Raw genomic sequence first — 25,396 nt, forward strand, 5'->3', positions numbered from 1 at the left:
GAATAATTTACCCTCACTTCCCATCAGGATATAAAACATATCTGAGGGGACATACTGTGTATTCATGTAGTGTCCTGCTACATTTGCTAGAGGATTTGACTTCTCCAGGAGAGTCAATTCCCTAGCCAATCTCCCTCCCTCCTTGCACATCCTATCCCTCTACTCTTTTGAGTGTCTCCAATCACATTCTGTTCTGGCCCAGTATCTCTGCCCCTCCCCTCAACTTACACCCCCCACTTTGCTGAATACTATAGATTGTCACTTGAGTGACAGATATAAATCTGCTTCAGCTTTTAAAATCAACTCCAAGATGTTGGTGCCCAGTAGCAGTCTCATGGCTTTTGTGTGTCTACACAAGAGGGGGTGTTTACAGGTAAAAAAAAAAAATATGCATAAAGTACTTTAACCACTGGCCGACCAGCCATGCGGCGGCAGGTCGGCTCGGCTGCACAAGATCACGTAATATTACGTCATCTCACATTTCAGCCAATAGGGGCGCGCGCGTGCCCCGCCGCTCGCCCCTGGTGCCGACATGTGTGCCCGGCGGGCGCGAACACCCGCGATCGCTCGTTACAGAGCAAGAACCGGGAGCTGTGTATGTAAACACACAGCTCCCGGTCCTGTCAGGGGAGAAATGCCTGACCGTCTGTTCATACAATGTATGAACAGCGATCAGTCAAATTATTTCCCCTAGTCATTCCCACCCCCCCCCCTTCAGTTAGAAAACACATAGGGAACATAATAACCCCTTCCTCGCCCCCTAGTGTTAACCCCTTCCCTGCCAGTGGCATTTTTATAGTAAATCAATGCATTTTTATAGCACTGATCGCTATAAAAATGCGAATGGTCCCAAAAATGTGTCAAAAGTGTCCGATGTGTCCGCCATTAGGTCGGAGTACCGATAAAAATCGCTGATCGCCGCCAATACTAGTAAAAACGTTTTTTTTATAAAAATGACATAAAACTATCCCATATTTTGTAGACGCTATAACTTTTGCGCAAAATCAATCAATAAACGCTTATTGCGATTTTTTTAACTAAACATATGTAGAAGAATACGTATCAGCCTAAACTGAGGAAAAAAAGTTTTTTTTTTATATATTTTTGGGGATATTTATTACAGGAAAAAGTAAAAAATATTCATTTTTTTCCAAAATTGTCGCTCTATTTTTGTTTATAGCGCACAAAAAAAAAACGCAGAGGTGATCAAATACCACCAAAAGAAAGCTCTATTTGTGGGGAAAAAAGGACACCAATTTTGTTTGGGAGCCACGTCGCACGACCGCGCAATTGTCAGTTAAATCGACGCAGTGCGGAATCGCAAAATGGGCACGGTCATTGACCAGCAATATGGTCCAGGGCTGAAGTGGTTAAAGCAGTCTTTGCTGCAATATTCACTTTCAATCTAGTGATTCCCCATCCCCCAGTACTTTTTTCTTCTACTACACGTCCTCAGTCTGAAGGCCAGTATCACTCAAGCCACTTCTTCTGAGCTGAGGTCATCCTGGATTTACCCAAACCTGTTACTGGACAGTGTAAGAAAAAGTAGTAAAGTGATGTGCTCATCTCTGTTACTCTGATTCATCTTCCCATCAGCATGCTTGTCAGCACATGAACAGGTTGGTTACTTATGCCGTTTCTTCTTCTTATACTATGACTCTGCTGTACAGGTACTGCAAAATGCTGACACCAGGTCAAACCTAGGTACTTACACTGCTTTCTTTAAAAGTATTATCAGCATGCAGTTCTTTATTATAGACAGCCCCAACTGCTTCAAAGGAGGAATCAAGACTTGTCTACTCACCTTCACGATTCTTGGCTTCTTGAAGCTGCTTCTCCAGGGTGGCAAAATCAAAGTGGAATGCATCAAGTACAGTCACCAGCATTCTATTTAAGCAGGAGAAAAAATACTTCATATATAAAAATGTGAGTGGTTTTATACTATAGCTAAACTGGCAAATGTATTCTCCTGCAGAAGGGAGATTTAACCTAGGTGTTGGCCACCATGCAGTTATCTGTGCACTAATTACAGTATCCAGCAAATTAAGTAGCTGCCAGGACATGGTAAAATTTACCGGCTACTAGAAATACAAATTTCCAATGTAGCTCCAACCTGACTAGACTAGACTAGACTTTGTTTACAATAATGAACCTGATAGCTTGTATGCTTCATCTTAATTCAGTTCATAAAATGTTTTTGATTTGAACCATTCAATATACATCTTTTTTTCCTATCAAAGATTGCTTTACTTCAAGACAGTCATCATAAGGAGCTATGTTTGACCATCCCAAAGATTTGTGCTTGTACACTGCCAAGAGCAAAATGCTCTTCTTCAGACAACTAAATGCAGGTCCTAAGCTACTTGTGATAAATGATATGTACCATTATGAGGAAAATGATTCCTAAAGCAGGTCAGTTATCAGTGAAGTAACAAAGCCCTGCCTAGGCCACCCAAGGTTTGCCAGGACTGGAAGCTGCAAAAGAAGAGTATTTACAGCTATTGGTAGAAAAGTAGACCCATTTTTGGTTACAAGTGTACTATGGTAGTTTAGGTTCCTCCATTTAACACAGAAAAAACACCAAAATAAGAATGTATTGTTTTTGTTTAAACCAGAAGTCCCTTTAAATTTGTAATAGTGTACTTCAGTTGTCTCTGTTAGCAAGATTTCACCCTCTAAATTTTGTTCCATTTACCGTTATCATTAAGAAATAAAAGTGGGAATAAAAAAAAAAATCGGCGTTGACAGCAGAACAGGAATATAGGAAAATTCTTACAAAGGGGGCACTAGTTCTGTTGACAATCAGAGATTCACAAAGTTTGGAGAGATTTCTTCTTACTTTCTGTTTTGACTGTGGAACAGGAAATTAAGCAAAATCTCCCCAATGTAACAAAGATGGCAAAAAACTTACAGCAAGGGCTATTAAATCCTTCATAGCTCGAAAATGAAAAAAAAATGCCTCTACTTCTACCTTACAGCCAGTAGCTATTACAAATTAACACGCTATAAAAATTCGTTTGCGAGTAAATAATAATTCAAAGACAAACTGCAAGATGGCAAAAAAAAAAAAAAAAAAAAAAAAACATATCTGATTCATGTTAAGATCTTCTGTATCTATACATGCATAGAATGATAAAATGCTATAGTTTTGCGGAACAACTATATGCCACATATGTCCTTATTTTTGATTCCAGGAAAAGCAGAACACAGCATACATGTTCATACTGTGACAAAAAGAAGTCAAAACATAATGGAAATTAAATAAGAATTTACTATAGACAGTACCTGACACCCAGTTTTTGATCGACTTGCCCAGTCTGAAGCACGTGAATAAAATGTTTTAATTGATACGTGTAGGCAGACCAAGGGAGATTTTTACATACTGATCCAATCATTTCCACCGATGCATTAACCATGTTTTCATGCTGAAAGGGAACAGAGAACAATTTCATAGATGGCTTGACACAGCTTAACACCACAATTAATATTTCAGATATTTTCTTTAAAAATGGTCATAAACAAAAATAATATATATATTATTTAGGCCTGGTAGATATGAAGGCTGGTAGATATGAAATATTGGATATTAAAAGGCTAAGTTCACCAATATATGGACATATTTTTGCAGGAAAGAAATTGTGCATTTACAATCCCGATTGGCAAAAAGTTGGAAAGCTGTGTAAAATCTACATAACAACAGAATGCAATGATTTGCAAATCTCATAAATGCAGAAGTCTAGGCCTGAATTTGCCACATATAAAACTGCTAATTTTCCTTTGGAAAGAATATGAGAAGGAACATAGACTGGGAGGACCCCAAAGAGGTATGGTGACTTGGGTAGTAAAGCCATTTTGATGACAGCAATCCGGTCAAACCAAGAGAGACAAAATGTGATCCAACTGGAGAATAATGACTTCAGTTTATTAAGGGAGGGATAAGTCGCTCTGTACAGAGAGTAATAAGCATTAGGAATGTGTACTTCTAGGTAGGGAAGGTTGGATGTTTCCCATTGAAAGTTAAACATATGCTTATTTTAAGAGAAAGATATTAATAATAATAATAATATAAATAATAATAAATATTACTAATAAAATCAGATATGAAATGATAGTTTAGAAACAAAACAGCTTAAAAATAATGAAAATAAAATTGAGCCCAAAATATTAGCATTCTCACCAAAAGGCAAAAACAAATCAATTATCTAGGGTAAAGGTATCCAAGGCAACCTACCTTGAGCATTTTTTCATCAAATATAGTGCTGGTGGCATATGGCATAATATAATTCTGGAGAGATTTGGAAGAGAGCGTCATATTCCCTTCTGTGATATGTTTGGCTAATTTCCGCAATGCCCTGGCTCTCCTGTGGATCTAAGGAAATAAACATACCAACATTATTCTTTCAATAGCTAGCCATTACTTCTGCTTGTTTTTCATTCAGAGAGATCATATCCACTGGAGAAAATACAGCAATACATTATAATTACCTGGATGTGTTTCATGTTCTCAAAGAAGTCCATCTCAGGATCATTGTAATCCGTGAGCTGAACCAAGTCGGAGAACTCAGGATGCTCTGGGAATGTCCGTATCAAATTGGAAAGTAAAGTAGTATAGTCTTGCTGAACACTCTGTAGATAAAGAGAAAGCTTATTAGCCATAAACAAACACTTAAGGCTATGTTTTTGTCATGTGGTCTTCCGCATTTCACAAAACAGGCAAAATCCATTTACACAGGCATGGACAAATTAATATGGAGTTCAGGAATCAGAATGTCCAAACCAGGAGCCAGCAGGAGTTTTCCTAGGCGCCAGCCATTTATCCAATGAAAGTAACTCAGTGTCCGGCAAAGGTACTCTCATTGGGCATATAAGGGGGAGGCATTTGGTGGAACTTCGCTATTGAGCAAAGGAAAGTCAGGTGCCAGTAACAATGTGACTGGTATAAAAGGCAACCGTAAGCCTTGTGTAGAGTTCATCATTAAGCAGAATGTTTTCTTTTAAAAATTTCAGATTGAGAAAAGATCAATTTAAAAAAGTTTGTCTATTAACGAAAAGCCAATATAAAAAAATGTAGGTTAAAACTTAGGTTTAGTAGTATTTTGTCTTCTAATGAAGTTGCAACTTAAATGAAGTTTTGTTTTTTAGATTCCACTTAGAACTTGTTCAAAAATATAGTAGTTCTCATAATGCATACAACTTCCTGCATCCCTATAAATAAATACATTTTGGAATCCAAACCCGCATTCAAAGCAAAAATTTTCCACAATACCGTCTTATTATGCATTGTTCTGCCTTGCTTCTCTGTGTGGAGGCAGCCACCTTGGCAAAAGTAAGCTTCCTCATTTCAGAGATTCCAGCAAGATAAAGAGTGAGAAGCTTGGTAGTGACATCAAATCTCACGCCACATCTTGTGAAACATGCAATCAAAAGCAGCAGTGATATCACACTGCAGATATACACCTGAGGCTGTAGGGCACAGAAGTTTCTAGGCACGCTTGCATATCAGGAAGTGCTATTTTTTAATGAGTAATTAAAGACAAAAGATTTTTCAGGGTTCTGCCTAGGCACAATTACCATATCTAAAAGTTCCCTGTAACAGAAAATTTGACTTCACGAGTTTAAGTCCACTTAAAAACATGCTCTTTTACGTTTCCTGGGTAGCAGTACTTCAAGTGTCTGTTTGCATTACCATACCTCCACTTTACTTCTGAGTCCACTTTTCATGCTTTCTAGCAGGGTACGTTGTATGATCTCGCGATATTCCCCCTCATTGTGTTTCACTGTTGCCAGAAGTTTCATAATACTAGCGAGACACAGGCCTGCATTGTCACATAGGGACATATCACCAAGCTGAAAAAAAGAACATTTTAGTTTTGTTATATTGTCATACTTGTAACGCAGAACATGTTATGAACTATAGACAATAATTTTAGTGCAGCTGCACAATATTAAATAAAGGGGTCAATTTCCCTAGTGATATGGGAAAGAAGATGCTTTTTAATGTCCTATCGTGGCATTTTATTTTGGCTGTGACTGTACAAAGTATAATTATTACATCTAATGCCTCGTACACACAAACGAAATTTCTGATGAAAAAAGTCAGACAGACTTTTTCCATCGGAAATTCCGACCGTGTGTATGCCCCATCGGAAATTCCGAGGAATTCCATCTGAGTTTACATAGAGAACATGTTATCTTTTCCTCCGATGGAATTCCGTCGGAATTACAATGTCAGTTTGGCCGGGCAAAACCCTGATAGTGTATATGAGGCATAAGTATCACAGAAAATTAAAACCATTGCTATACTACCTGCATGTCTATGCATAATCATTGGTAGGGTAAGATTTGGAGCAAAAGGGCATGGTTGTCCTATCAATGTCAGATCATTGGTAAAGTCCATTTAGGACAGCGCTTGCAAAGACTTGCTTTTAAAATGCAAACTGATTTCTGAATTTTCTCAGTCATTACGGGTGTTCTACTGCCCATTAATCCAGCCTTGGCACTTCTGAACTTAGGGATCGAAAGCTATTCATCAATATATACTATATTATTACCCATATTCTACTGGCAGCCAGAACCATCAAAGAAAAAAACCAAACACGTGGGAAGCCATTTCTCTAAAGAGAACCAATTTTGCATACATGAAAATGTTGTCTCTGAGCTCCAACTCCCATGTTACCCTTCTGAATTGATGACAACCCTGGGTAGACTGGTGTAATAACAATAAGGCAGATTTAAGATGACTACTTTTGGAGTTTAATTGTTCTATTTATTAGTAAATATATTATACTGCGACTTATTGGCTGTATAGTACTGTTCTCCTTTCTTTGTATCTTTTGCATTACCACCCTTATATTTGTTTGTAAAAAAATTCAATAAAAATGCATCGAAATAAAACGGAAATTGATGGGGGTATTTGTAATGAATTATCAAATGCTAATATCAGATGATCATAAAAATAATATAGAAAAATAGTACACTCACATGGATGGTGTAGAAACAGTTGTGCATAAGTGGAAGAATATAGTTCATATCGATTGTCTTCATCTCTTTAATAAAAGAATTTGCTTTTTGGAAAGCTGTCAGTCGCACATCAAAGTGAATATCATCCAAATGCCTTCGATCAAATGCGTTTAACTGTGGGGAAAGAAACACAAGATGATCAAAGTTTGCTTTGCCTAAATTAGGAGAATGGTTAAAAAATTATAAAATATTACAAACCTTAACAGCAACATCAGTGATATACTCCAACTCAGGAGCCAATTCAGACAGGACCTGAAACAAACCAAAAACATTAGCAGCAATAATGCAACAGTTACGCACAGTCTTTTCATGTGTGAAAGTGACTGTATGGGCACATTGATTAAACACATACTGTACCTGGAATGTTGTGCAAAGTGTCTGCCGGGAAAGCTTGTTCTGGGTTACAGCAAATAATTTGCCCAATGGCTTCAGGAAACTTGCAGGGTTCACACACTGTCTGAGTAGATTTTGTACTGTTTCCAAGATGTCAACCTCTGTGTCCTATATTAATAACACCAAATAATTATATCTTACAACTTTTTAATTTAATTTTGTATTTTCATACTTAAAACATATACACATGCATGACTGTTGTGCTTAAAAGAAAACCTAAAGCAAGATAATATGGAAACATCCATTGCTGACCCATCTTCCTATAAAATTCTAGTTGCCCAACTGTCCGGTTCCAATGGCTTCAACTTTTTCTGAGGCACTGGTTTGCAACTAGAGATGAGCTCCGGCGTGTTCGCATAGTCCACGTGCAGAGCCCACCAGGAAGTCGGCACGCTCTGCGCTAATCACAGGCAGGGAGACAGTTCTTGATCTCTGCAGCCGCGCATCGGGACAATGTCTCCCTGCCTGTGATTAGCGCAGCACTGGCTTCCTGGTGGGCTCTGCGAACACGCTGGAGCTCATCCCTATTTGCAACTAGGATACAGATTAGGATTTCTGACTTCACTTTCTAAAGTGCATGTTTGCCTGGAGCCAGGAGGACAGCCAGGCAACTGACATCCTCAGGAGATCAGCAACAGCAGTCCACAGGTTAATGTAAAACTGAAATCCTTATAAAGCAACATTTTCTTGTTTAATTATGTTGTAACTATTCTACAAACACTGACCACTACAGGTTGTGTGAGACTTAGCTGTTTGCTGACCAACAACTACCTATAGTCTATAGAAAGTTGAAAGTGTTACTAAACCCACATCAGTAAAATCAGTCTTTAAATGCAGTAAAGCACTCGCTGTGGAACCTAAGGGATTAATCCTCTGCATTGTGTAAAAAGGCTGTTTGATACTGTATGCAGTGTCCCCAAAACATCTCCGGATAAGACAGAGTTAGTAGTCAGTTTACACATGCTAACTTTGGTGTGTATTGCTAGAGTGTTTTTTTTCCCTTTTCTTGGGAGAGTGCATGTGATCAACACAGGGCCAATCAGCACTGTCAAGACAGAGGGTTAGGGGTCCTGCATCCTCAGGACAGTCAGTGCAGTATGAAAACTCCTCCTACAAACTTTAACCAGATATAGTGAATGCAGGGTCCTGGGTTTAGTAACACTTTAAGAGTAAAACTAACCCTGTGTGATTCCATCTTATACAATTTAAACATACAAAGTAATCCTTACCTCAGCTACGTTACTTTTATGCAAATAGGATATAAGTAACCCAATGAGCACATTGCTTTGTTCTTTGTCCTGAATAAACTTGCTAATCCTGAAAATCAAGAAGAATGAACACATATCATTATGATTAAAAAACAATTATAAAAAGGAATATTATTCTTTCCTTTGTGAAGGTTTTCCAGTAATAGTGTCAATTAAAGAACAGCTGTGCTAAATGTTTTTTCACTTTTTAACCACTTGACCACTTTTACACCCCTTCATGACCAGGCCACTTTTTGCGATACAGCACTGCGTTATTTTAACGGACAATTGCAACACTGTAACCAATTACATTTTCCCCCACAAATAGAGCTCTCTTTTAGTGGTATTGGATCACTTCTACGGTTTTAACATTTTTGCGCTATAAACTAAAAAAGAGTGAAAATTTTGGGATAAAAAATATTGTTTTTTTTACTTTCTGCTATAAAACATGCACAATAATTTTTTTTTTTATATCGAATTTCTTCATAAATTTAAGCCAATGTGTATTCTGCTAAACTTTATAGGCTCTACAAACTATGGGATAGATACTGGAATTTTTATTTATTTATTTTATACTAGTAATGGCGGCGATTGGTGACCTATAGTGGGGGTGCGAAACTGCGATGGACAATCTGACATTTTTTACACTTTGCGGGAATCAGTGACAAGAATACAGCGATTAGTTCTAGAAATATGAACTGTACTAATGACACTGGCTGGAAAGGGGTTAAACATCTAGGGCGATCAAAGGGTTAACTGTGTGCAGGCACCACAATGTGCCTGCACTTCACCCGTATTGTTAATCCTGTCACACACAAATGTACCCGACAGGGTCACAACACATTCTTAAAGTGGAGCTCCACCCTAAAGTGGAACTTCCACTCATCAGATTCCTCCCCCCCTCCGGTGCCACAATTGGCACCTTTCGGGGGAGGGAGGACAGGATACCTGTCTTTGACGGGTATTCTTTCGCACTTCCGGGAGTCCGGCAGCGGCCATGACGCAGCAGTGAAAGGAGAGAGGAGCGGGGTCTCGCGAATGCGCAGTAGGGTTCCCGGTGTGAAGCCGAAAGGCTACACTGCCGGGTTTCCCTACCCGCAATGGCAGCATGAGTACCCGACAGCTGATGGAAACATCAGCTACAGTCCCGACATCGAGGGACAGCAGGACAGTCCATTTATTTAAAGCCAGCAGCTGCAGTATGTGTAGCTGCTGGCTTATATATTTTTTTTCTCCGGACCTCCGCTTTAATGGTCAAAGTTGTAGATTCTGTTTAAAGCAGCCACTGGGAGGAACATGCAAACATTGTATTTTTTTGCTCTAAAATGCCTGAACCTGGGTACTCAATCGGAAAATGGTGACCAAGCATACAGGCAGGTCCACTGGAGGAGAAAAGAAGAAAAAGGAAAGTAGGCCTGTTGGCAAGGTGTCCAATACTATATAAAAAGGTGGAGTTCCTCTGGGTTTTGAGGTCAGGTAGAGGAATTCTAAGATGGCGGGGTTGCAAAATTAGGGTTATTCATAAAAGATATCCAGGGGAGGCATCTCTCCTGGAAATTAGACCACCGGTCAAGTAACTGCACAGATAGTTCTTCCATTCTCATAAGATTATTTAATTCAATTATACAGTCTGTTATAGAGGGTATACATTGGGATTTCCAATATCTTGGAATTGCCACCCTGACAGCCACTACAAAGAAATAAAATCTGCTTCCTAAAATTAAAACAGGTTCTGGGAACATGAATAATAATGCTATTTGGGGCACAGTGTTTGGGGCAAAAACTATATTTTAAAAACATTATCTCAAAATGGATGCAAAATGGGGCAATTCCACCATATGTGGTGCCTACATGGGATAAACATTGCCAACATTGGTCTGATGTACTTAGAAATATTTTATGTAATATCCAAGGACAACAATACCATCTCGGAATAATGTTATAGTTTCTCTCCTGTCCGTTACTCGCAACAGAGAATTTATGAGTCAATATACAAGATTTACAAACGTCTTCCTCTGCTAAAGTAACACCTAGCTCCCTTTCCCATTTCACAAAATAAGGTGTGCCAGAAAAAATCTTGGTTAGAAGGTTATAAAGAAAAGAAAAAGTATGCATGGGGGGATCAAGTTGCATACATAAAGGTCACCTATAAAAGTCAGAGTTGGAAATACAATAACCACCTACTTGAATGACAGGGTAAAAACTCATTCAATTGTGTCAAGAGTTTCAGACCTGTTGAGTCAGTAACATCAGTCTTTTGGAAGAAAAAAAAAAGCCCTTAGCGGCAGTACGGGGGGTGGGGGGGGGATTCTGGATTGCCAGGAAATGGCAATAATGGACTTATGCAAGAATAGAATAGAGGAATACTATGTTGACGGTCCCAAATCAGAGTTGATAAGACACAGAGAGGTATAGAATTTGCTTGAGTGTGTACTCTGCATTTTCAAATTTTCATTTGGCGAAACTGTAGAACAGAATTCTGACTTACTTTGAGAGGATATTGAGTTCCTTGCTAACTTGGGTATTATATTTCTTCTTGCGCATCTTCTCTGAATTCAGCATGCTTTTACTCAAATACCCGAGAATTGCGGGGACATGTACTAACACCAGCTTCACACCGATGCTTGCAGACTCTGAAAGAAATCAAGGATGAATATATTAAACGTAAAAGTTATAGAATATGCTCAGTGAAAACAACCCTTTTGCTTGCGTCTTACCTTCATCATTATTTGGGGTGTCAGCAACAACACAATCATTAACCACTAAGGGGGAAAGACCTTCTGACTCTTCATAGTCCGGAGTGTTGAGCAGATTAGAAGCTACATCTATAACAATACTTGCTGTTGACTGAGATAAACCCTTTTTGGCAAGAAGAGCAAATGTATTAGCCAAGACATCATATTCTGGCTGTCCGGGTTTTTGTTTAGCAAGTAAAGGAAAATATCTGTAAACAAAACAAACCACATCCATATATCTAACATTAGTAACAAATTGTTATAGATAGAAGAAGGATTTTTTTTTCCTTTATTATAACATGCAATATTTACAAAATCACTGACACTATAGGTGAGTTAAAGGCAAGCTCACCTAGAATTTTGACTCCAAATATGGACAAGCTTCAGCACAAGTGAAGGAGAATGCTGACTTTCCAAAGCCAATCTGCCGATCTGTAATAGAGAAGATAAAGTTATTTTCCTCTGCCTTCTAGGGTTAACCTAACCGATTTGAAGGTGGTAAATTGAGAACACAATCAAAAAACGTGTTTAACAAAAAATGGCTTATTAATACAGTAATTTAGTAAAACAGAATACATTACTGATGGGTGCAGTTAGGCATCCTGTTAGGTTCACTTAGATTAGAAACACTTTATTTAAATTTAGAACGAAGAACAAAAAGTAGCAACTTATGTTTCTCTGTACCTGTGGCCAGATGGCAGCAATAAATAAAGCATCGATTTCTTCAGCAGAAAAGGGGTACGTCTCAAAATCAGTGAAAAAATCCACCATACGTCTCATTCCCAGGCGCCTCAGGTTCTTTAATGGATTTATACATTTTAACTGGATCTGTTTAAAAGATAAACAGTTAAGTGAAAACTATTCCTGCATGATCTGAATTATCAAGCTAAAAAGCAATACAGCCTCAAATAAAACAAACATTCAGTACAATGTCCTAATTTATTACAAACAGTTATGTATGCACTGAGAAATATGCACGATGCAGACAGAATTATCATATGCTGAATGCACACCAGGCAGGACACTGGACATAAAGGTTGGTTATGGCTATGGAGGATGGTTAGTACTATCCTTGGGCTGAGGCACGTGAGTCTCTGCCTGTTCGCAAACATGCGCCTCCGACCACAAGGGCCCTCATTGCTATGCTCCTGTCCCGATGCCCAGGTCCGGACATTCGCACATTGCGCAGTAGCCATTTTTGATACACCTGGTGTAGCTGAAATATTTAAAGCGGAAGTTCACCCGAAAAACTATTTTTAACATTAGATTGAGGCTCGTTTTGTGAAGGGGGATCGGGTGTTTTTTTTTAAATCGAAGCAGTACTTACCGTTTTTAGAGATAGATCTTCTCCGCCGCTTCCGGGTATGGTCTTCGGGACTGGGCGTTCCTATTTGATTGACAGGCTTCCGACGGTCGCATACATCGCGTCACGAGTAGCCGAAAGAAGCCGAACGTCGGTGCGGCTCTATACGGCGCCTGCGCACCGACGTTCGGCTACTTTCGGAAAATCGTGACGCGTTGTATGCAACCGTCGGAAGCTTGTCGGAAGCCTGTCAATCAAATAGTAAGAAGATCTATCTCTAAAACGGCAAGTACTGCTTCGATTTAAAAAAAAACACCCGATTCCCCTTCACAAAACGAGCCTCAATCTAATGTTGAAAATTGAGTTTTTGGGTGAACCTCCACTTTAAGCATCAAATGGTTGGATTGAACCAACGTAAAAAATAAATAAAATTTTGTCTGCCTTGCGGGCAGTTTGGAGGCGCTGCCCATTGATTTCACTGTAGGAGCAGTGTATTCACCGCTCCTACAGCGCCTCAAAGATGCGGCCGGCAGGACTTTTTTTTACCGTCTTCGGGCTTTCACACTGGAGAGAAAGGAGCGTTTTTTTTTTTAGCGCAATAGCACCTTGGTGTGAAAGCAGCCTAAATGTTTTCAAATATTTTTTTCTCTGTGATAGTTCGATGTGGTGCTCTCCTCCTTAGTCTGGGGCTCTGTGTGTGTGCCATCCCCAGTGGCATGGGTGTTCATTCTTATTGCATTTGGATGTTCAGGCAATTTGGAAAGCTATGCACTTTGATCCCGATTTTTTGATAATTGAACTGCCTTTTATCTGTTATTTGAAATAATAGTGGGGTATTAATTTTCATATGTGTATATATAAACACATTCTTCAATTTAGTGTACATGCTCCTTCAATGAACTCCTGATGAAGTTTATTTTTATCCAAAAAACTCATCAAGTTTGTGGGAGCTTCTTGTAAATTGGCTCTTAATGTAGAGCTCCAATTGAACATCCAATCATATAGCTCTGTGGAAAGGTTTTTGTATGATGTCTATATATGTTTTTAAACTGTTTGCTGCTTTTACGAAAACAATTTTGTAATACATTTTTGGGTAATTTAAACAAATTGTGTATGTTATGCTTTAAAAATCCCGCCAAAATTGGGGTTTCATCCTCTATAGTCCTTTGGAATTACCATAATTCTAGTGTGGCACTAAAGGCCATTAGATACAATTCCCTGGACATAAATGAAAAGTGAATAATATGCCTAAAACAGAACAGTTTTGCATTGGCATGCAATTAATGCATCATGAATTAGGCTGGGTATACACAGTTAAATCTGATACACACTACAGTTTTTTTTCGTGCAACCTGCAGCAAACTGACAGCTCCAGTCGGGAGCCGATGTACTAACCATGCAAGGTTAGATTAGCGATCTCCCCGTGAAGCTGTTGTGTTCCGACAGGGGGACAGCCCCTCCACCAGAACACTCCGATCAGCTGTTGGTTTTCCAGCACGCATGGCTGGCTTCTGTCAGACAGACTGACTTACACCCACAAGCAGAATGTCAGCCGGTATTTTTGTAGCGGCAAATATCTCCCGACATTCTGCCGGTGTGTATGGGGCTTTAGTGTTTTTTCATTCAGCTGGCAGGCTGAATGAAAAAAAGTAAACAGATTCCCCCCATCCACACAAACAAGGCGGATGAAGGAACCCCCACCCGCCAGGACATTGTACTCTGAAAGCAGAACGTTATGTTGATAGAATACACTGATCAGCAGCTGCAGCCGCAGATTATTCTTTTCCAGTATGATTGTTTAAAATAAGTCAACAGTTAGAACAGAGGGGCCACACACAGACCGAACGGGACACATTTCGATCCATAAGTACCCAGATTTACTTTCTCAAGTTCTTGCTGAACACAGAGCTAAATTGTTTAAAGCAGAGGTTCCCAAACTTATATGACCTACCGCCCCCTTTTCATAAAAATGCACCACCCAAGGAAATCTACCTTCTTTAAGGTAAAAGAACAAAAAGATGCAGTGACAAATTACCTGTATTTATGCCTACAGTTGCACTCATAAGTTTACATACCCTTGCAGAATTTATGATTTCTTGTCCATTTTTCAGAGAATATGAATGATAACACAAAAACTTTTCTTTCACTCATGGTTAGTGTTTGGCTGAAGCCATTTATTATCAATCAACTGTGTTTACTCTTTTTAAATCATAATCACAACAGAAACCAACCAAATGACCCTGATCAAAAGTTTACACAACCTGGTGATTTTGGCCTGATAACATGCACACAAGTTGAATGGCTATTAAAAGGCAACCATCCTCATTTGTGATCTGTTTGCTTGTAATTAGTGTGTGTGTATAAAAGGTCAATGAGTTTCTGAACTCCTGACAGACCCTTGCATGTTCCATCCAGTGCTGCACTGACATTTCTGGATTCTGAGTCATGGGGAAAGAATAGTCAAAGGATCTGCGGGGAAAAGGTAGTTGAACTGTATAAAACAGGAAAAGGATATAAAAAGATATCCAAGGAATTGAAAATGCCAAACAGCAGTGTTCAAACTCTAAATCAAGAAGTGTAAAATGAGGGGTTCTGTTGAAACCAAACCACGGTCAGGTAGACCAACTAAAATTTCAGCCACAACTGTCAGGAAGATTGTTCAGGATGCAAAGTAAAACCCACAAATATCTTCAGGTGAATTACAGGACTCTGAAAACATGTGGTGTGGCTGTTTCAAGGTGCACAATGAGGAGGCACTTGAAGAAAGATGGGCTGCATGGTCAAGGCGCCAGAAGAAAGCCATTACTATACAAATGCCACAAAGTGTCTCGCTTACAATACGCCAAACAGCAGAGACAAGCCTCAAACCTTCTGGTACAAAGTCATTTGTGATGAGACCAAAATTTAGCTTTTTAGCCACAACCAAAAATTCTACATTTGTAGAGGAGTCAACAAGGCCTATGATGAAAGGTACACCATTCCTTCTGTGAAACACGGAGGTGGATCGCTGTTTTGGGGATGTGCCAACTACAAAGGCACAAGAAATTTGGTCAAAATTGATGGTAAGATGAATGTAGTATGTTATCAAATAATACTGGTGGAACATTTGCATTTATCAGCCAGGAAGCTGCGCATGGGACGTACTTGAACATTCCAACATGACAATGATCCAACACACAAGGCCAATTGGACCTGTCATTGGCTACAGCAGAATAAAGTTAAGGTTCTGGAGTGGCCATCTCAGTCTCCTGACCTCAATATCATTAACCACTCTGAAGATCTCAAAACATGCAGTTCATTCAAGACAGCCAAAGAATTTACAGGAACTGGAGTTTTTTTGCCAAAGGGAATGGGCAGCTTCACCATCTGAGAAGATAAAGAGCCTCATCCACAAATGCCACAAAAGACTTCAAGCTGTCATTGATGTTAAAGTGGGTAATACACGGTATTAAGAACTGGGGTATGTAAATGTTTGATCAGGGTAATTCGGGTAGTTTCTGTTGTCATTGTGATTTAAAAAGAGTAAACACAGTTGATTGATAATAAATGGCTTCAGCCAAACACTAAACATAAGTGAAAGAAACGTTTGTGTGTTATCATTCATATTCTCTAAAAAATGGCCAAGAAATCACTAATTAAGCCAGGGTGTGTAAACTTATGCGCACAGCTGAACGTCCTAGGAACAAGATGAAAGGAGATATACTTAGCCGATCTTGCGATCGGTCCCTGCACTCTAAAGTCCTGAGTTATAATGTCATCAAGCCCAGAGCAGCATCCAGAAAAGGGCGAGGAGACTAGGAAGTGTGCAGGGCTGCATAGTGAAGCACCGTTTGCCGGGAGGGGCAATGTCAAGATTAACTTTTTCCCAGGCTACTACCACCCCCCTGGATTGTTCCATTATCCCCCAGGGGGCAGTATCTCCCATTTTAGGAATCACTGGTTTAAAGGGGAAAATTCAGCGTGTCCATTTCTTTTATTTTTGTCTATATTGTTTAATACACCTCAATTCGTTAATTCCATGAACATCGCTACCTTTCAGAATTTTACAAAACATATATGTTTAAATCTGATAACTCAACCCGATGGGCAACAGCCGGACGTGGTGGGTAACAGTGCTTTTCTTTGTGCTTAAAATACCAGGTTTTCAAAGACTTTCTTTGTGTACACAAATGTAAGATTGTAGAACTACTATAGGAATTCCATTTGTTATGCAATGTTTGTAACTGCTGTATATACACTGTTCAGGTGTTATGTATAAAAATTATAATGTGTACCCTACGCTTTTTATCTTTATATTGTATTTTTTTTTAAAAAAAAATCAAATATAATGTCTACATCATGCTAATCTTTTTGATAAAATTAAAACTTTAAAAGTTTTAAATATAAGTTACACTCTTGTGCCTTTAAAGTCACATTGCTATGGGGGAAACCATGTTTTTTTCACTAGAGAAATTCCAGTACAAGTAACAAGCTATAAAAAGATTACCATTTTATTTGAAAATGGCACAATAGCAGCTCCAGCATTGCTCTCTACCAGCTATCAGCACATGCTTCTGGTCAAGTAGCTAAACCTTTGACTCCTCTACAGAGCCATGAATTTTAAAAGGCTGCACTGCTGTAAATGAGTTCTAGCACTTAAGTCACAAACACAAAGTTTAAAATCTGATAGTTTAATTTCTCATTGTCTGAAGTAGCACAGCCTTGGGATATGTGGAATTTGAGCCTTTTTCCCCCCAAACTGATCCTGCTGTAGCAGCCCCAGTTCAGTAATGCCAGCATATTTCTAAAGTGATTCATTCACAGTTTCATAATCATTATCCAGAAAGAAGCCGGTACTATTTAACTTATTGAACTTTTTAACACCTTGGCGTTTAATGAAGCGATAAATTAACTTCACATTTGACACGCATATCTAAGAGTTACTGACTCTGAAAACCCACTGTAAAAATAAGTTGAACAACTCAGCAAGTGGAATTTACATGCAGTACAATGTAAAATTGTTTATAATAATGGTTAGAAAGATTATGTCAACATGTAACAAGGTCTCAAGTGCACCAATTACTTAAAAAAAAGAAAAAAAAAAAAAAAAACACTTATTACTGCTTTGTGCCCTGGTGGGAGAAGCATCAACACTTTTGAGATACAAACCCATTTAGTGATGTGATAAGCTTCTTTTCTCATTATATTAATGACCTTTAGTTTATCATACAAAAAAATATCTGCACCTAGGAAAATTTTTAGAATATCCAAATAGGAATGATTACGACCTCAGATTTACTGGGGAAGAAGGAACAGCAGTCACACATTAACTATTTAGATATAACAATACGTGCCTCATTTGAGAAGAAAACAATACATGTACAAGTATGTAGGAAGCCAATTTACAAGAAACTCTGCTCCATGCAAACACCTGCCACCCAGAGAATGTCATCAGAGCCATTCCTAAGTACCAATTTAATAGGTTCCCTAACTGTTCCTACCTAGAGGAATTTGAACAGAATGCAGAGCAGTTACAATAGAGAAGTTGTTCTTGCTATGCAGTAACAGTTGTGAGATTATTAAAAATGCCTATCCTTAAGCTAGAACTACTCTACAAGAAACGTTATTAAAGGAAAAGGGAACAGAGTAAAAATAGGTTTAGCAAAAAAAAAAAAACACAACCAGCTGTGTTTTCTGCTTGTTAAGTCTCAAATTTATTGACGTTAAAGGTATTGTATGTAGATATTTTCTTATTCTATATGGGGATGATAGCTTGAGGGAGGGCTTATCATTGAGTGTTCAGTTTATGGCCAGAAAAATGGTAATCCATCGTGAAAACAAACACTTTACACCAAATGTGCACCAGCCACCTTATACAAATAAAGCAGCTTACAAAACATTCAGATCCCGAATCTCAAGAGGTGTAACAGCACTTTAGAATGATAGATCTGGCCTAGAAGAATGGCTCCAGCTCACTCTCTCACTTACGTTTTGTCCAATGGGGCGTCTTCCAGGGGCAAAAAGACTCACTCTGCTGCCCCTGGAAGGCGTCCCATCAGACAAATGTACATAAGGCAGAGCTTGGTGGTGACACGTTCGTCTTTAAAGCTGGCGGCTGTGCGAAATGCTCTTTGATATTGTTTTGCTTATGAGTACCCATCAATTGTATTAATAGATCGGTTTTAATTGTACCTGACTATGGTATTGTCTTGCTTCTTTCTGCTTATGTGTTAATGCTGCTTAGGCAAATTTATGTGAAGAAATCCAGTGGCTGTGTGGGAGCATACCTGTTCTGAAGTGTGACAGGCTTGGGGCACATCCAACTGTGAGAGAGGGAGCTGGAGCCATCCATCCACCTCAACGGGAACTAATATTCTAAAATGCTGCAAGACATCTTGAGAAGTGGGGTCTAAATGTTTGATAAGCTCCTTTATTTGTAAAAGGTAGCTGGGGCACATTGGTGTGAACAGTTTGTATTCATGGTGAACTGCTTGAGTTTGATTTTTTTTACAGGACTCTAGTTTGATAATATTATGATGTATACATGCTTTATGAATTTATGATCATGTGATAGCACAACAGTATTTTTGGAAACAATATTGATAAACATTTGTAGATTTTCATCATGGTGGCTTAAACTCATTCAAGGTTCAAAGGGGAAGAGGGGAGGAGAGAAGAAGAGAGGGGAGGGGAGGAGAGAAGAAGAGAGGGGAGGGGAGGAGAGAAGAAGAGAGGGGAGGGGAGGAGAGAAGAAGAGAGGGGAGGGGAGGAGAGAAGAAGAGAGGGGAGGGGAGGGGAGAAGAAGAGAGGGGAGGGGAGGAGAGAAGAAGAGAGGGGAGGAGAGAAGAAGAGAAGAGAGGGGAGGGGAGGAGAGAAGAAGAGAGGGGAGGGGAGGAGAGAAGAAGAGAGGGGAGGGGAGGAGAGAAGAAGAGAGGGGAGGGGAGGAGAGAAGAGGGGAGGGGAGGAGAGAAGAGGGGAGGGGAGGGGAGGAGAGAAGAGGGGAGGGGAGGAGAGAAGAGAGGGGAGGGGAGGAGAGAAGAAGGGAGGGGAGGAGAGAAGAAAAGAGGGGAGGGGAGGGGAGGGGAAGACCTCTTATCTCTCTTGAGTGAGAGGGAAGTATACTGGACAGATATTAGAACTCCCAAAGGTAATCACTTCATCTTCATTCCTCCTCCCTCCCACATTGGTATCCACAGCTTTCAACGTATGCAATTGCTGACTCAGAATATTTAAAAGATGTATACATGCTACTATTACCAAATCAGATAACGATCCAACAAGTGTGAATTGCTAGTTTAATAGAACAGCTGTTCTCACAAATTTAGTAGATTAGTTATTCTTCAAATGTAAGTACAAAATGTAAGCTGTACAAATGGCCTTTCTCAAAAATATAAATGTAGCCTTGCATGAGTCAACTAATAACAAAAGGTCACTTCTACACCTACTTTGCAAATGCATATTTAAATGGACCAGCAACTCATGCATTCTGATATTCTTTGGATTGGATGGAAAATGTTATCACACTATAACCACATTGACTTGTACTTTATATATAGCTATAGTGTTTTGAAGAACCAGATTGTACAGATTTTGCCATATGCATGCACAGCCAAACCAGCAAACATGTAGCATGTTCAGACTAAAACCAAGTGGTGTTGTATACTTCTCTTATTCAAGATCTATTCCACAGTCCCCTCAACTATTTATTAATGCTAACACGAGTTAATCAGATTTACCTCTTTTTTTCCCTTGTTTTGTGACATATTTTTTACAGCTTTGATAGCATTATTGATTGAAATATGAAATAACAGAAAATCAAATAACTATCAGCAGATTACCTTTTCTTTCTGATCTAAAATCTGTGACGCAGTGGCAGTCAGGCAGAGTAAAATCTGGAGCATCTCAGGTAAGTAGGGGCTGATAAGATTACCAAGGTTTTTCAGAACCACTTCCAAACTGTTGAGCAAGGCATGCTGGCGCCCCAGGGGTAGGACTTTTGAAAGGTCTATTTGTTCCACAGCCTGTTGAACTGCAGCGTAGCAACCACCTGTTAAATGAATGGCAATTAGACACTGAAATGGTATCGTATGACAACAATTAGTGACTTTGTGCAAAAGTCTTCCCAAAAGGCAGACAGGAATTGTACGCGAATACTGTAACGCTTGTCTTTAAACAAGCTTGAAAGTCTTGTGAAATTTTAGCAAGTAAGCCCCTCCAGAAGGAGAACAGGAACTCTATGTACAAAAGCCCATTGAGTGAATGCCTTATTCAAAGGGTTTCTAATCAAACTCATGAGCCATCACTTTTCTGCTTCAGCAAGGGCTTTTGGGGGATGCTTTAAAAGCCCAGCGGAAGGACATGTACTTTTTAAAAGACCTGCCATGCCAAAGACGCATGTAGACACAGTTGAACTTTTGTCATGCAAGTATAAATAATTAGATCAAACATACCAATACTTTAGGCTTTTAACAACTAATATACCAATAAACTGCTCAGTATATAGAATAAAAGACAGGCAGGCATGTGACCATTTAAAGACACCCAGTCTCCATACCACCAATTTCAACAAGGATCTTTCTATAAGAAATGTGCATTTAACATATTTTATATGTTATTTAGCTGCAAACGCCTCTCTTTTGTAGAAATTCAAAAGCCCCAAGACTGCTGCTGGAAGCCAAAATGCTGGATGTACACAGCCCTAAGCAGACTCAGAGCTGTCATTCAAAAGATACTCTGGTATTTCTCTTTGCTACTACTCTTGTACAGAAAGTAATTAGTGATGTGTAAAAAGTGATGTATGGAAAGAAAACATTCAGCCATTTATAGAAACTGATTGCAGATGAATAGCTAGCTTAAAATGGAACTCTAGGGTAAACGATTAAAAATCTAAATACAAGAAACATGTGTATTCTTACTTTAATCTTGATGTGTTTTGTATATATACTTTCTCTTGTATTTCTTTCAGATCTGGCAAGTAATCCAGTGTGAAATTTTGCTTCCTGTATTAAAGCAGAACTATAGGCAAAACTATATATTTTTTTCATTTTGGGTCTTCCTGACCAGTTTATGTTTTGCCATCTGTGTCCCATTGGGGAGATTTTCCTTCAAATTCTGTCCCATAGCCCAAACAGGAAGTGAGAGGAAATTACTGCAAATTAGGGGAATCCCATGTCACCAGAGCTAGTTCCCCATTGGAAGATTTCCCCTCTATTATTTTTCTGGGAACAACCCAAAATGTGAGATTTTCTTTTACTTTCAAGGATAATGGTAAACAGGACAAATGGAGAGGGTGAATCTCCCTTACCGGGGCACAGACAGTAATACAAATGGGGACACTGTTCTTCACCCTGTCCAAAACAAAAACAAAAAGAATTGTCTTTAGTTGTACTTTAAGACTAGCTACTGCTGCTCTCTAAATCTTGTGTAGGGTGAATGGTCTTGTTTCCACTCCTTCCTGTAGTTTTTTTGCAAGCAGCCTGCAGTGAGTGAGTTATTACAAGGTAATAACTGGGTTAGCAAAGGCATTTAGTTCACATAAAGTGGATAATTTTTCTTCATGGTTATTGAGGAATATAAAAAAAATATATATATTTCCAGAGTTCAGCTTTAATACACCTATAAACATTTGAAAGGTCATCTTGCTGGCTGACTTTTTTTCTGATATCGCAAACAGAAAGGCATATGCACTAAAATTATCCTTACTGATGTGCTTAAAATCTATTGTATGTGTTGATTTGAATAAAAGTATCTTGAATAAAAAAAAAATTGAAAGAGACTGCAGTTTGCCCTCTACTGAACAACTAAGTGGTTTTCTTTTCCAAATGTGTGTTAATATATGCACTAAAAGAGTATTAATACAGACTGACATACCATCCTTCAGATGCTTCACTGGCTCATACAGAAGATCTAGGAACATTCGGATCTCGTCATGCAGCGAGCCTGCTAAGAATCGAAGAACTATAGACATACGGGTTCCTGCAGCTGACCTGCCTTGTGTTTTACTGCCAGTTTTGCTTCTCATACGGCCATACAATATTCTTAAAAAAATGGAATCAAAAACATTTACAGTTACAACACAATCTTACAGTCCCAATGGAGCTTATACAATAATTACGATTTTGGATACAGCGAAAAGCATTTCTAAAGTGGTTGTAAACCCCATTCATGAAATCTGACCTAGGCACATATATATGTAGTGTTTACTTATCCCTCTCCAAAGCTTTAAGTGTATGCTGTTCTGTTCCTCTGTTATCAGCAGAGTCACTTCTGACAAGTTCTCTGACACAGGAGATAAACAGTAGCTGAAAATGTGTGTTGGCGGAGGGAGCTTAGAGGTAGATAAGCAGTGAGCTTGTCTGTTCACAGTAACATCTCTGCATGTTCCTTCATTCCTCTGCCTATGGGGGGGGGGGGGCTTTCCTCCAATGAGCTCACACACAGCGTAAGCCCAGACTCCACACCCACCCCTATGTACTGCTGAAAGAGGAAACAAGATTTATAACATGATCTGCATGTTCTAAAGTGTGTAGAGAGGAGGAGATAGCAGATATACATGTAAAACTTATGAAGGGAGATTTGTTTAATTTCGGTGTATCATCTGAGGCTGTTCACTTCAATGGGTATAGGAGAGAGGTTACAACCACTTTAACTAAGGATACAAATTATCCTGATTATTTAAAACAGGTTAGCATTATCCAGGTGAGTAAATGGCTACTGTTTTTCAAAAGTACCAGACTAGTAGTTATCCTAGATATCTTTTCCCCAGTTATTGATACCCATGTTGTTATTGCCACCAAAAAAATCTTATGAGGTTATTGGACGTAGAAACAGACTACCAAACTTAATTTTATTCCATTTAAATAGCAACAATAGCACCTAGCATACTAATGGCATTGTTTACCACTGACCCATGTCTTTTTGGCATATGCAGGGTGATGATAGCCATCCAGAATTGTAGGGAACACTTGAAAACATTTAAGCAACTGGAGGGCTATTATAGAGACATTATGTTATGTTCTTCCTGGAATTATTAAATACATACCTCATAAGCACAGGCATTAGATCAGTTCTGTGCATTGGCTTTACAATTGCATTCTCCTCCGAAATACTGAAATTTACAATTTCCTCCTTAAAGCTTTTGTCTTCCAGAAGCCGTTGTAAATTTTCCCTACAAATTGTTGAAAAACAAAAATACAATTTAGAATGGTTATTTTTAACATCCTTAAGGTGCATCTAAAGCCACTATTTTAAGTTTTGGACATAGTGCTGTTGGGTTAAAATCCCTGTTAGGTCTACACTGTTGTCTGTTTGACTCTAGGGTAGAATGATTTACTATGTGTTCAGGGGACCATTAGATGAAAAGTATGGGTAATTCCAAAATAATGAGTTTCGCCATAACTGGAATAGATTGTAGATCTTTCAATTGGGACATCTGTTCCTGATAATCTGTCTAAGAGAACATTTTCCCTTACTTTGGAGAGCTATCTCCACAGTTCCTACTATGTCTAGGGTACAAAAGGTGAAGCTTCCCAATTGGAAACAAAAGGTTTTAACCATTCCCTGCTTCAACTTTCAATTGGTAATTTAAAGTGCAAAGACAAGCCCTTAACCTGTAAAGTTGGCCAAGCTTTCAAAGGAAAAAAGGAATCAGATCTTCACTTCAGGTCTATGGCAATCTTAACTGATCTAGGTGACCTAACTTCATTCTGAATTTGTCCAGCAAAAAAATATCAATGCCTAAGATGGCCAACTAGTATTCTTAGAAGAAGGTTAGCCAAGTCAGCCACCACATTTATCTCAATATAGATTTATTTAAAAGTAAAAGAGACAATTTGTTGAAATGTATTTATTATAGAACTAATAAAAAAAAGTTAATTACTTATAGGGAAGTATATGAGGGTGTTTGTAGCTCAGCACACAATCCAACGCAACTTTCTGTACATTTTGATCTTGATGACACAATAACTGAAGAGAGAGAAAGACAATATTCATAAAATAAAAATGCATTTTCTACATTATATCTGGATAAACTCATTTCAAATATAGTACATGTTACTTACTGTAGTTCTTATATAGGAAGTCACCAAATGAGGATACATTTACTCTCACTAATCACATCAAATGTGGATACAGAAACAACCTTATTAATACAATGATAAAGTAAAGCCTCGTACACACGATCAGTCCATCCAATGAGAACGGTCTGAAGGACCGTTGTCATAGGTTAACCGATGAAGCTGACTGATGGTCCGTCGTGCCTACACACCATCGGTTAAAAAAACGATCGTGTCAGAACGCGGTGACATAAAACACAACGACGTGCTGAAAAAAACGAAGTTCAATGCTTCCAAGCATGCGTCGACTTGATTCTGAGCAAGCGTGGATTTTTAACCGATGGTTGTGCCTACTAACGATCGTTTTTTTCCCATCAATTAGGAATCCATAGGTTAAATTTAAAGCAAGTTGCCTTTTTTTTATCCTATGGTTAGGTAACCTATGGGGCCTTCACACCATCGGTTTGGACCGATGAAAATGGTCCATCAGACCGTTGTCCTCTGGTTTACCTATCGTGTGTGTACGAGGCCTAAGAGCATTTGCCACAATGACCTATAAAATGCTATCCGTTGAAGGTAATACAATGCCAATGAAGATAAAGAAAAAATGTGTAACTTGTCTGTCCAAATCTGCAGTATAAAGCTACAGAGAAACTGTAATAAACC

The 25,396-nt window shown here is 38.8% G+C and overlaps 1 protein-coding gene across 1 annotated transcript in view; it reads right to left on the minus strand.

The window, feature by feature from the left end:
- UTP20 (UTP20 small subunit processome component) overlaps positions 1 to 25,396 on the minus strand; it is a 117,719-nt gene that overhangs the window by 47,580 nt on the left and 44,743 nt on the right. Inside the window, exons 24-40 of the mRNA XM_040344316.1 lie at positions 24,556 to 24,641; positions 23,719 to 23,844; positions 22,548 to 22,714; positions 20,516 to 20,724; positions 12,080 to 12,223; positions 11,748 to 11,827; positions 11,378 to 11,604; positions 11,149 to 11,293; positions 8,643 to 8,730; positions 7,378 to 7,521; positions 7,219 to 7,272; positions 6,982 to 7,134; positions 5,692 to 5,847; positions 4,486 to 4,626; positions 4,232 to 4,369; positions 3,286 to 3,425; positions 1,805 to 1,887 (exon numbers count right to left, since the gene is read on the minus strand). Of these exons, the coding sequence (XP_040200250.1) occupies positions 1,805 to 1,887; positions 3,286 to 3,425; positions 4,232 to 4,369; positions 4,486 to 4,626; positions 5,692 to 5,847; positions 6,982 to 7,134; positions 7,219 to 7,272; positions 7,378 to 7,521; positions 8,643 to 8,730; positions 11,149 to 11,293; positions 11,378 to 11,604; positions 11,748 to 11,827; positions 12,080 to 12,223; positions 20,516 to 20,724; positions 22,548 to 22,714; positions 23,719 to 23,844; positions 24,556 to 24,641 (2,281 nt within the window). The remainder of the gene's footprint in view (positions 1 to 1,804; positions 1,888 to 3,285; positions 3,426 to 4,231; positions 4,370 to 4,485; positions 4,627 to 5,691; positions 5,848 to 6,981; positions 7,135 to 7,218; positions 7,273 to 7,377; positions 7,522 to 8,642; positions 8,731 to 11,148; positions 11,294 to 11,377; positions 11,605 to 11,747; positions 11,828 to 12,079; positions 12,224 to 20,515; positions 20,725 to 22,547; positions 22,715 to 23,718; positions 23,845 to 24,555; positions 24,642 to 25,396) is intronic.

The sequence above is a fragment of the Rana temporaria genome, chromosome 3, assembly GCF_905171775.1.
Source record: "Rana temporaria chromosome 3, aRanTem1.1, whole genome shotgun sequence".
NCBI lineage: Eukaryota > Metazoa > Chordata > Amphibia > Anura > Ranidae > Rana > Rana temporaria.